The sequence below is a fragment of the Schistocerca cancellata genome, chromosome 4 (genome assembly GCF_023864275.1).
Source record: "Schistocerca cancellata isolate TAMUIC-IGC-003103 chromosome 4, iqSchCanc2.1, whole genome shotgun sequence".
NCBI lineage: Eukaryota > Metazoa > Arthropoda > Insecta > Orthoptera > Acrididae > Schistocerca > Schistocerca cancellata.
Genome location: NC_064629.1, coordinates 782,419,737 through 782,433,227, shown reverse-complemented (window position 1 = coordinate 782,433,227; position 13,491 = coordinate 782,419,737). Strand labels below are relative to the sequence as shown.

Here is a 13,491-nt window from a genome sequence, read left to right as displayed (position 1 = left end):
TAAAGAACGCTTCCTTGATGCGTCGTTAAATCCTAATCCGTCTTTATATAACTCACCCTCCCCAACCGTCAGAGGGCCTGCGACTTTAAGGCAGTCAAGAGGACAGCGGATCGTCTTCCAGATTTTGCAAACTCTGTGAATTTCCTAAAATTGTTCAATCATTTCGGCCTTTTAGCCAGTCAAGGCAGAGGTGAAGAGTTATTTAATTCTGATTCAAATTCAAAAATTCTCATTGATTATCCAGGAATTCTCGCATTATTATTCCTACTTAATGTTTATTTTCTAGTGCCTTCGTCCCGCATCGACTCAGGGTCGGCATTGCTATTAACTGATTTGGCATGTTTAATTTAAAGGGCCCTACACACGCACCGACCAACAAATTGTATGTGCGTAGGCGTTTTGATCGCCACTCCATCCAGCACATCGTGCCAACCACCCGTCTAAAGTTTGTCACTGTGTGTGGGATTCAATGCTATTGTATTATACAAGAGATAGTGTGAGAAATGAAGAACCATTTTCATTTTTTACACACATCCATGATAGTTTCGTGTGGTACAGAGGGAATAAAAATCCGTCGACATGTATTTTTGGTTTTAGTTTTTATTTCCAAGGTTTCATTACTACAGTATCTGTTGTATTTGTTAGATGATGTGGACACCTTCAAGTGCAATCTTTCTTCTAATTTGAAATGAATTTCTTAAACTTACAGGTCATCTTTTATGCTACATACATAAATTAGTAAAGTTGTTTCATGAATTTTATTTAACCATGATGTATATCCTCAGTCAACTGTAAATCACGTTGCAGGTTTCGGGAATCATTTCAGTTAATAATTGTTGGGATGTAACAGCACTGAATTTGAGGTCCTCTTTCTTCTGCTAGTGGTTAGAAATCATCATGTAGCTAATAGTCTCTTGTCGCAGCTTATACACTCTCAGGACTACTCTTGTTTGTTAAGAACTGATGACGTTCAGCAGCTCCTAAATGCGTGATTCATCCATTCTTAGGTAATTATGAAAATCATCAGAATCCAGCTGCTTAAGTAACAGAACATGGGTGAATTTATTTCCTTGCATTAGACACTTCTTTGCCCACAGATTTCTTTCTGCTTGTTTTGGCCTTGTTACCTCTATATCAGCCAAGGCAAACCCCCAGTTTTGTTTCTGTGTAAAACCAAGCGGGATCTCTTGTGTGTGTGTGTGTGTGTGTGTGTGTGTGTGTGTGTGCGTGCGCGTGCGTACGTGTGCTACTGAGGCTTAACATGGGTAACAACCCGGTATTCACATAGCAGGACGTGGGAAACAGCCTAAAAACCACATCCAGGCTGGCGAGCACGCGACCTTCGTCGTTAAACCGCCAGGCGGATTCCATCCGGGGCCGGCGCACTTCATCCCGGAAGTGGCGCTGTAACACGCAAGGCTTTCCTGTCTGGTATTACTCCTACTGAATGTTACTGGAAAAATTGCTGCGTCACTAAAGTATAAACAATTCTAGCAGACTCAGCCCACGTAATTAGATGCAACGTAACTTCGAGAAGACGAAAACAATTTTAAGAATAGTTTTTCGCTATCGTGTTTACATGTTAGCCCTTAATCGAAGCCGGCCCCGGTGGCCGAGCGGTTGTAGGCGCTTCAGTCTGCAACCACGCGACTGCTACGGTCGCAGGTTCGAATCTTGCCTCGGGCATGGATGTGTGTGATGTCCTTAGGTTAGTTAGGTTTAAGTAGTTCTAAGTTCCAGGGGACTGATGACCTCAGATGTTAAGTCCCATAGTTGCAGACTTAGAATGACTTCAAAACTTCGAAATGAGAAAAGAAAACCTTAGCTAATTTTTTGCCAGCACCATTGACTGCCTATAAGTATCTCAGCCTCTATAATGAAGACATTCGTATATAGACTTACAGATTAACCAGCAGTACAGAACATGAGTGTGTCACCAATCAACTTGGCAGTTCTAATTCAGTAAAAATTAACATTTGTTTGTCTCTGTCCATCACAACTTTCGTCTGTTCAATTAAATAATCAAAATAAATAATTTCCAGATCAGGTGAACGCCTTTTTTTCCTTCACGACACACAAAATCGGTTTCTCTACATCAATCAACGTCTTAAGAAAGAATTAGCAATCAATACCCCAGTCACAACTCATATGTGGCAATGTGTTGACATATTGTAAATATCAATATGAAGAAAACCAAACCATTAGTTACCGGTTATAGGAAATGCGAGCACCTTAATCGACGGGTGCCTAAACGTATCGCGGAATGTCTGGCAGACGCTGGCTGTCACCTTGACAGCTAAGAAAACATGCCACGGCGCAGCTGGTTACAGTATCGGAACTAACAGGAGCGTAACATCTCTGCTACAACTAAAACCCAAATCGATCACTCCTCTTCAAACTCGTCTCTACAGCCTCCGTAATCATATCTTTGCTTAGAAACGTTTGAGACGTTTGTTGCTACCATAGTCACTGGAATTAGATTATTTTGTAGTTAATGGGTAGAAGTAAATTTTGGCAAGTGTGACAAGAGTCGTTGGCATCTGATCTGGATCATACTTTTTTCGAGTGGCTGAAAAATATATTAACATATGATAAAACGAACAGAAGGCATCGAAAATTTTTTCTGTAAAAAAATGTATATAATGTACTAACACCATAGTGAAAACCTGTCATACGTATTTACCTAATACAGCTTAAATAAAAATATGAACGTATACTTTACATTATGTTCGAGAAGAGAAACGTTTTACACAGGTGCCTGCTGAAGACTAAATCGATATATCAGGTAACTAATGAAGTACTTAATCGAAGTGTAGAGAAATAAGTATGGTCCAGCTTTATCAAAAGGAGGGATTGGTTGATGGGAAACATTCCGAGGAACCAGTATGGTAATCGGGGGTAAGTGCCAGGGGTAATAGTTTTAGAGGTTGTGTAAGGTTTGAATTCAGAAATCAGGTTGACATGGATGTAGGCTACAACTATGCAGAAAGGAAGAGGCTTTACAAGATAGAGTTTTATCAGAGCAGTCTCTGAACAGTAGATGACGGCGACGGTAACAACAATAACGACAACGTGTTCAAACCGGCGTCCACTAATATTTTGGGCTGAAATAGTTATTACGAGTCCAAACTTCTCGATCTATGTTTTCAAAAATGTGATAACGCAGACATTAAGTTAATTACTAAGAAAATTTTTAGCGAGCACAGGACTCACGCGGGATAGGGACATCCTCGTTCAATACGTACTCGTGCCCCGTTTCTTATATCGTTGTCGACAGGACGCTAAAGTTTGATCTTTCCTTGTTAACTTATTACAAATTCATCGGCTGGACTGCGTGTACAAGAGGCTTGTCCGGCATAGTCAACGTGAAACGAGTCATGGAAAAGAAACTGATAAATAAAATCTCAGCATTCTCCTAGAAAATCTGTCATCATTGTTTACTTTGTGTGCCAAAGTACACAAACGTTTATATTCTTTTCTTCCGTACTTACCCTAGTTGTATTTACTGTACCTGTATATGGCCAAAAAGTCAGAGAATGTGGACACTACGAGAAATTACGACAAAGACGTATTCGTGACCTTTTCCCTAGTGAAGAAAATTTGTCCTATGAACAAATGTCAGTATTTTCCGCACTATTTTACATATGCGTGATGACAATTAGAATTTAACTCTCCGTCGAGGTCAGATTTTTTAGAGTTTCAACACTGCCTGCGATATGCTATAACAGTGAAGGTAGTTGGCTACCGCATTAATAAAGGCATCATAAAAATAATCGTTCGAAGTTACTTAAGGAATCGATCGAAAAATTAAATCGCAGATTTAAACCCTACTCCTCCCAGATACAAGTTTCTCGCCGTAAGCAGTGGGCCACCTTTATTGACATGCATTTCATCTGGAAGTGCACGGCAGTCACAGGTAGTGTTGTTGACATCCACTGAGCAGAGCGGAAGAGCAACAGCCGGCGGGTACTCACTGTTGCGGCGTGCGTGGCGGCTGGTGGCTGGCAGCGCACTGGCCCGGCGCTGGCGCCGCAGTCCCCACCACGACTAAACATTGCAAAACCGCTCGGCCGCGTCCTCATGGGGCGTGTTCCCCAGCAGCGCGCTTTCCCGACACCTGCTGATCCCCAAGGCCGGGGGGACGCGTCGCGTTCTCAATGAGGGTCGCGTTTAAACTCCATGGAGCCGTCGCTGATGGATGACACCTCAATTCTGACGACAGTCATTTCCAGTTGCCACTCCCGAGAGAATCTCGAAGAGTTCCCTGTTCACATGACGGGCACATGGAAGCTTAGAGATCATTTTATACACTATGTGATCAAAAGTATCCGGACATCCCAAAAACACTCTAGGTGCATTGTGCTGACACCTACTGCCAGGTACTCCATATCAGCGACCTCAGTAGTCATTAGTCACTGTGAGAGAGTACTCCGCGGAACTCACGGACTTTGAACGTGGTCAGGTGATTATGTGTCACTTGTGTCATACATTTCCACACTCCTAAACATCCCTAGATCCACTGTTTCCTATGGGATAGTGAAGTGGAAACGTGAAGGGACGCGTACAGCACAAAAGCGCACAGGCCGACCTCGTATGTTGACTGACAGAGACCGCCGACAGTTGACAGTTGAAGAGGGTCGTAATGTGTGATAGGCAGACATCTATCCAGACCATCACACAGAAATTCCAAACTGCATCAGTATCCACTGCAAACACTATTACAGTTAGGCTGGAGGTGAGAAAACTTGGATTTCATAGTCGAGCGGCTGCTCATAAGCCACACATGGCGCCGGTAAATGGCAAACAACGTCTCGCTTGGTGTAGCTGGCCGCTGTGGCCGAGCGGTTCTAGGCGCTCCAGTCTGGAACCGCTCAACTGCTATGGTCGCAGGTTCGAATCCTGCCTTGGGCATGGATGTGTGTGATGTCCTTAGGTTAGATAGGTTTAAGTAGTTCTAAGTTCTAGGGGACTGATGACCTCAGATGTTAAGTCCCATAGTGCTTAGAGCCATTTTTACTTGGTATAAGGAGCCTAAACAATGAACGATTGAACAGTGAAAAAACGTTGTGTGGAGTGACGAATCAAGATACACAATGTGGCGATCCGATGGCAGGGTGTGGGCATGGCGAATGTCCAGTGAACGTCATCTGCCAGCGTGTGTAGTGCCAACAGTAAATTTCAGAGGCGGTGGTGTTATGGTGTGGTCGTGTTTTTCATGGAGGGGGCTTGCACCGCTTGTTGTTTTGCGTCGCACTATCACAGCACAGGCCTACATTGATGTTTTAAGCACCTTCTTGCTTCCCACTGTTGAAGAGCAATTCGGGGATGGAGATTGCATCTTTCAACACGATCGAGCACCTGTTCATAATGGACAGCCTGTGGCGGAGTGGTTACACGACAATAACATCCCTATAATGCATTGGCCTGCACAGAGTCCTGTTTTGGAACGCCGACTTCGTGCCAGGCCTCACCGACCGACATCGATACCTCTCCTTAGTGCAGCACTCCGTGAGGAATAGGCTGCCATTCCCCAAGAAACCTTCCAGCACCTGCTGTCATCAAGGTGAGGGTGGGCCAACGCCATATTGAATTGCAGCATTACTGATGGAGGGCGCCACGAACTTGTAAGTCTTTTTAGCCAGATGTCCGGATACTTTTGATCACATTGTCTAGCCTTCGAAATGGCGTGTTCACGTATACAGGCTGGTTCCATGATGATGTTACAAACTTTCAGGGATCATGGAGCAGCGTAAATGTATGAATTTGAGGTAAGGCACCTGCACCAGAAACGACTGAGTCGAAAGTGACCAACGAAAACCCATCTGGTACCCCTGGCTGTGGAATATATGTACCGGTAAGACTGTAGAATATGAAGCGTTCAGAGGTGGTAGTTTGGACCAAAACAAGAAAAAAGTCCAGTAAGTATGGGATCTTTAACTCATACTTTAAGAGCTATGGGCACTTGTTCATTAGAAGAGATGTGTTTCATAATAGCGAAGATGAACAAGTGCTCGCAACTCTTAAGGTACGCAGTTTAGAGCCCATGACTACGAGGCATTTCTTTCTTATTTTGGTCCGTACTACCACCTCTAGAAGTTACCTACCCTTCATTCTTAGCAACAATAAAATGGCTCTGAGCACTATGCAACTTAACTTCTGAGGTCATCAGCCGCCTAGAACTTAGAACTAATTAAACCTAACTAACCCAAGGATATCACACACATCCATGCCCGAGGCAGGATTCGAACCCGCGACCGTAGCGGTCACGCGGTTCCAGACTGAAGCGCCTAGAACCGAACGGCCACACCGGCCGGCTAGCAACAACAGTACCGGTACATATATTCCACTGTCAGATGTATCAGAACGATTTTCGTTTATACCATTCCACTAGGTCGTTTCCGAACCATGGTCCCTTACCTCTAACTGATACGTTTACCTTTCTCCATCTTCTCTGAAAGTTTTTAACATCACCACGAAATCACATTGCGGATTAGTTTGAGGCGACAAAGTTTCACAACTGAGAATAACGAACCAGAATACAGCGAAAAAAATCTTGCAATAGGATTGAAGGTGTTGTATACATCCACAACAATGTTGGTTTCCAGGCGGGCAGGTTGAAGTCTGTTCTAGACATAATACGTGGATGACATTGCCCTTTGAGCAAATTTTTCTGTCTCTCCATATAGTCCTACATAGTAGTATGTGGAGTGAAACCTATTTACCACTGAAACTTCTTGGCAGATTAAAACTATGTGCCTGACCGGGACTCGAACCAAGAGGCCCTTGTGTTTCACCGGGAATGAGCTATCCTACCTTTCCAACTTCAAAGACGGAAGGCCGGATATTTTGTACAAATGACATAGCCACAGCATGGAAGAATATTTCCAAAACTCGTGTCAACTTTGGAAAGTAGGGGAGAGATACTGATAGCATTAAAGCTGTGAGGGCGAGTCGTGAGTCCTGCTTGGATATCTCAGTCAGTAGGTGCACTGCCCGTCAATGAACAAGTCCTGCCTTTGAGTCCCGGTCTGGCACACAGCTTTAATCTACCGCGAAGTTTCATAACAGTGCACATTCCACTGGAGAGTGAAATTCATTCTAGAATATTGACCACTGTTTTCACCCACAGCTCGTAGTCTAGTGATACGCCAGACATATTGAAGTGTCTGAATTTCACCAAGTGCCAGATCAGGCCACGTGTTTCATCAGGCCACGTGTGAGGCTGAATTAGAGTATAGTCGTTAGAATAGTTTAACGTAACCCCACGTCGATAGACGTGATTCTTTCATTACTAACTTTTAAGCCTGGTGAATGTCCATTTAAATAACTTAGCCACAATTTCAGTAATAATTTTGTATTGTTTCTCATAACTATCCGTGGTGAGCAACCCCCTTGCCGCTTGTATTCGTTCAGCTCTCCGCTTCTTAGAAAGGCACCAGAATGGTAATGCATGCGGGCTCATCCCGTTTAAACGGTCGATTGTTAACTGAACTTGTGTTTTCGGGAGTATCATGGTCTACAGCAATAATTAATGCAATTCGGAACAACCGTGTCACTCTTGAAAGTTCAGGTTTTCCCCCTGGACTTACTATTTTTCCTAAGAAACTTCTTAATGCTCTGGCAATTATCCTGTAAAATGCAGCACTGTCTGGATATATTTTCCTGCATCGTCTAGAAATGTCTGCTAAGATTCTTGACCCCAATGATGAATGACCTGTGATATTTGAGTGGAGCTTGAATTTTGCGACTCAATCACAACTGACAGGTAATAGTACAGGAAAGTTTATTGATCTTGTCAGCAGGGGACTTAATTAAACTGAGCACCATCCTGACTACATGAACTCTTACAGGAAGGGAAGTCGCACTTCAAACACTGAAGAATTTATTTTCCAGGTTCTAACTAGGAGAAAGAGGAAAAAGGAAGAAATAGGGGCCAACGCCTAACGGGTGGATTGAGATAGTGCGATCTCCACTGAATAAGGATAAATTTTAAGGTGGATCATGTCATAAAACAAAAATTTGTCATTGTAAATATCTTTCGTAGTACTGAGGGAAAATTAAATTACCGATATTCGAATAAAAAGAAACAGTTGTTAGTGTCGCTGCCTCTACATCGAGGGGTCTCTCGTTCGATTCCCAACTGGATCGGAGAGTTTCTTCATTTTTGGAATGGGTTTTTGTGTTGTTCTCATCATTTCATCTCATCTCCATTACAAAGACGAGTAAGTCGCCAAAGTGGCGTGGAGTAGGTCTTACGCCCGGCTGCCGAACTACACTAGCCTGTCGGCCAATAATGCTAAACGATTATTTCCATTTACCACTGTTTTCATTCGGGCTCTTGCAGAGATACGAGCAGCGGTAGCTGCAAAGAGTGTAAAAAATATGTTTTCACTGCAACAGTACTAGAAAGATACGGGTAAATTATATTGTTTATTCATTTCTGTTCTGCGAACTCTGATTTGATGTATTCACCTGTCCAACGAGGTGAGGATTTACGGTTTCGCACTTATCCCAATAGTTGACGTTTTGTTAGTTTGTCGACGAACGTCCAGTGTCACGACCTACCAAAAATCAAGGGATACTCAGAGAAAGGAGAAAATACCGTCAATTTAGTGATTTTGTTGTTTAGTTGTAGCTCATCACAGAGGAAAAAGGATACTAGAAGAAACTTAATACAAAATTGTTGTAATGGTTGAAGAAAAACAGAGAAGTGAAAATATGATAGTTTGGCTGTTAAGCGAACTGGCGTTTTGCCTGACATACAAAGGGCATCGCACTGTAACATCTAGCCCTTACTCCTCTCTCGAAATATTTTTCATCTTCTAAAGATTAGCGACGATTTTTGGAACTATGATTCACCTATAATTCTCGGTTTGTGTATGTCACATACGCAGCAGTAGATCCAATGTGGGAGGGCTCATGTGGGTTATTATCCCCCACCCCTCCACCATATAACATTTCAGAAGTAGCATTAATATTTTTAAATATATCAATTTTCACAATTCACAGCTAAATTTCTAAGACTAAAGTAGTACGAAAATGGCAAGGAATTCTATAAACTACATGTAACACAGAATACTTTTCTGTTGGTAATATTGCAGCCACGTAAAGGCACACATTCGCAGGCTGACTGTACATTATATGAACAGCTACTCCAAATGGCTTGGTTCAAATGGCTCTGAGCACTATGCGACTCAACTTATGAGGTCATCAGTCGCCTAGAACTTAGAACTAATTAAACCTAACTAACCTAAGGACATCACACACATCCATGTCCGAGGCAGGATTCGAACCTGCGACCTTAGCGGTCGCTCGGATCCAGACTGTAGTGCCTAGAACCGCACGGCCACTCCAGCCGGCTACTCCGACACCGTTCTTAAGTCCACACGTAGAACTGACAGGTCATAGGAAGTTGAGTAAGGGAAGACAGAAGGGGATACAACCTCCACTAAGGAAGAAAAGTAATAACAAAACTGACTTCCCGAACGTAGGTAGAAACGACTAAAGAAACAGCACTGCCTTCATTTACACGTCCATGTAGCTCTAGTCGTCAGGCCTGTGTTTGGAGTCGTAGTGGTACGTGGAAAACTGATAATGTAGAGTACACACTTCGATTTTATATTGGGAAAATTACAACGTTGTCAGAAATACGAGAGTTTGTTACTCTTATAGTTCTTAAGTTACTGTAATTGCATGACGCACCATATCCTCAAATTTTCCGACGAATGCTTTACAAATCCTGTATTTCTCTGGATTGCAATTTTATGGATGCTACGCCAAAGCGATGTATTAAGTATTGATGAAAACAAATTATTATTATTATTGTTTTTTCTACATCGTTATGTCCAGCTGCGGAGAGCGATTCGACTTATTACACTGATATTTTTGCTTTCTTCTTCTCCCAAAACCTCTTCATCTTCTCAGTGTCGATTCCCTTACGTCCTTCTGTCTATGTTCTCTTAGATGCAGCATTTGGTTTAGCTTTAAACTAATGCTTATCAGTTAAAGTTTTGAGTGCAGTTCTCTCCTGTAGGCTTTTGTTTATAATGCGTATTTCCTGAGGATCTTTTTCAGCTTCATGTAACCATTTTTTTAACTTTTATTGAAAGCGCAAGGTAGAGAATCCTTTTGGCCCTTCTACTATCGTTCATTCTGAGAATGCGGTCGCAAAGTTTCAATCTTCTTATCCTGAAAGTGTCCGAGATTTTCTCAAAATTTTGATATAACTCGTTAGACTTTCGTCTCAATGATTGTTATTATTATCTGTTATTATTATTATTATTATTAATTAATATTAATAATAATTGCAAATAGCTGCCGGCCGGTGTGGCCGTGCGGTTCTAAGCGCGTCAGTTTGGAACCGCGTGACCGCTACGGTCGCAGGTTCGAATCCTGCCTCGGACATGGATGGTGTGATGTCCTTAGGTTAGTTAGGTTTAAGTAGTTCTAAGTTCTAGGGGACTGATGACCTCAGTAGTTAAGTCCCGTAGTGCTCAGAGACATTTGAACCATTTTTTGCAAATAGCTATAATTATAATTAAATAATAATACTTAATTATTAATAGTACACAGCAAATACGTATACAAAGCTGGATTTATCACTAGTTGGACACTTCCCAAGCATCTAGTACTGCGGTATAAATCGGCAGATAAACTCATTCAGAACCAGTAAAACGGCTTTTTGTAGTTGGCCGATGGATATTTTATCAATTCCACTGGTTTTGAGGTGTCCTCTAAGATCTTTTGGCACTGCTCCCAGTGTGCCGAGGACCCACTGGGGCCACTTTCACTGGTTTACGCCAGAGCCTCTGTAGTTCGATTATCAAGTCACTGTGTCTGGCAAGTTTTTCTAGTTGTTTATCGTCGATTCGACAATGTGAATGATATAAGTCCCACGTAATTTAGCATGTTACGATAACTTTTTGTTGCTTCCCAAATTACTATGAAACATCAGATTTCAGACAGATCGAATTGTGGAACATTATTATTATTATCATTTTTATTTTATTGGAATAATTGGAATCTGTATGACATTTAAAGTGTCGGTGACCACTGTTAATATTTGCGGGGGTTGGGGGAGAGGTGGTGATGCTGGTGGTGGTGGAGAGACACTAACAAACAGTGAACAGCCCGCCTTCCCCCTCATACCACCCGCCGTCACCCCTCAGGACTGAACCCTTGAATCACACCTGACGTACACTCCTGGAAATGGAAAAAAGAACACATTGACGCCGGTGTGTCAGACCCACCATACTTGCTCCGGACACTGCGAGAGGGCTGTACAAGCAATGATCACACGCACGGCACAGCGGACACACCAGGAACTGGTAGCATGCCGCGACAGCGTGGACGTGAACCGTATGTGCAGTTGACGGACTTTGAGCGAGGGCGTATAGTGGGCATGCGGGAGGCCGGGTGGACGTACCGCCGAATTGCTCAACACGTGGGGCGTGAGGTCTCCACAGTACATCGATGTTGTCGCCAGTGGTCGGCGGAAGGTGCACGTGCCCGTCGACCTGGAACCGGACCGCAGCGACGCACGGATGCACGCCAAGACCGTAGGATCCTACGCAGTGCCGTAGGGGACCGCACCGCCACTTCCCAGCAAATAAGGGACACTGTTGCTCCTGGGGTATCGGCGAGGACCATTCGCAACCGTCTCCATGAAGCTGGGCTACGGTCCCGCACACCGTTAGGCCGTCTTCCGCTCACGCCCCAACATCGTGCAGCCCGCCTCCAGTGGTGTCGCGACAGGCGTGAATGGAGGGACGAATGGAGACGTGTCGTCTTCATCGATGAGAGTCGCTTCTGCCTTGGTGCCAATGATGGTCGTATGCGTGTTTGGCGCCGTGCAGATGAGCGCCACAATCAGGACTGCATACGACCGAGGCACACAGGGCCAACACCCAGCATCATGGTGTGGGGAGCGATCTCCTACACTGGCCGTACACCACTGGTGATCGTCGAGGGGACACTGAATAGTGCACGGTACATCCAAACCGTCATCGAACCCATCGTTCTACCATTCCTAGACCGGCAAGGGAACTTGTTGTTCCAACAGGACAATGCACGTCCGCATGTATCCCGTGCCACCCAACGTGCTCTAGAAGGTGTAAGTCAACTACCCTGGCCAGCAAGATCTCCGGATCTGTCCCCCATTGAGCATGTTTGGGACTGGATGAAGCGTCGTCTCACGCGGTCTGCACGTCCAGCACGAACGCTGGTCCAACTGAGGCGCCAGGTGGAAATGGCATGGCAAGCCGTTCCACAGGACTAAATCCAGCATCTCTACAATCGTCTCCATGGGAGAATAGCAGCCTGAATTGCTGCGAAAGGTGGATATACACTGTACTAGTGCCGACATTGTGCATGCTCTGTTGCCTGTGTCTATGTGCCTGTGGTTCTGTCAGTGTGATCATGTGATGTATCTGACCCCAGGAATGTGTCAATAAAGTTTCCCCTTCCTGGGACAATGAATTCACGGTGTTCTTTTTTCCATTTCCAGGAGTGTATATACATTCTTACTCACAGGAATCAAGTCCCCGTCCTCCCACCCAGTTTTAAATATTCCGCAGTTTTAGGTCCCCCCCTCTGTTCCACTACCAGATCGCGCGAGGGAAGAACGACTGTCTGAACGCCTCAGTGCGAGCTGTAATTTCCCTTAACTTTGAATGGTGATCATTGCGCGATTTGAAAGTTGGTGGTAATAATATATGCTCTACATCCTCTGCGAAGATCGGATTTTCGAATTTAGTGAGCAGCCCCTTCCGTTTAGAGCGTCGTCTATCTGCAAGTGTGTCCCACTTCAAACTTTCTATGGGATTTGTAACGCTCTCGCGATGGCTAAATGTACCTGTCACGAACCTTGCCACTCTTCTTTGGACCTACTCAATCTCTTGAATCAGACCCGACTGATAAGGGTCCCATACATACTCTCGATCCAAGAGCTCATGCACCTGCGCTGTACCCTCATATGGTGAGAGGTGGTAACAAGTAATGCACCCAGAAACACTGTCAAACATGATCTTTTACTGGTCCAGGTGTTATGGTGTTGCGAGGCACAATGTTACATCGACTACTATCCTTCACATTTTTGAACGCCGTACACTCACTGGTCAGCGTTACTGTGACACTGTATTCCTTCGCCATGTATGTCTTTTCACCTCCACATCTACATCTAAATCTACATCATACTCCACAAGCCACCTAATGGTGTGTGGCGGAGGGTATTTTCGGTACCATTATCTGATCCCTCCAACCTGTTCCACTCGCGAATAGTGGGTTGGAAGAACGATTGTAGGTAAGCCTCTGTATTGGCTCTAGTTTTTCGAGTTTTCTCCTCGTGGTCAATACGCGAGATGTATGTGGGGGGAAGTAATACGTTGTCTGACTCCTCCTGAAAAGTGCTGTCCCGAAATTTCAATAGTAAATCTCTCCGTGATGCACAATGCGTCTCTTGAAACGTCTATCAGTGGAGTTTATTTAGCATCT

General features: G+C 44.1%; 1 protein-coding gene across 1 annotated transcript in view; it reads right to left on the bottom strand.

Moving 5' to 3' along the window:
- LOC126184945 (organic cation transporter protein-like) overlaps window positions 1–4,034 on the bottom strand; it is a 382,199-nt gene extending 378,165 nt beyond the window's left edge. Inside the window, exon 1 of the mRNA XM_049927619.1 lies at window positions 3,975–4,034. Within this exon, the coding sequence (XP_049783576.1) occupies window position 3,975 (1 nt within the window). The 5' untranslated portion in view covers window positions 3,976–4,034. The remainder of the gene's footprint in view (window positions 1–3,974) is intronic.
- Between the last annotated feature and the right edge of the window lie 9,457 nt (window positions 4,035–13,491).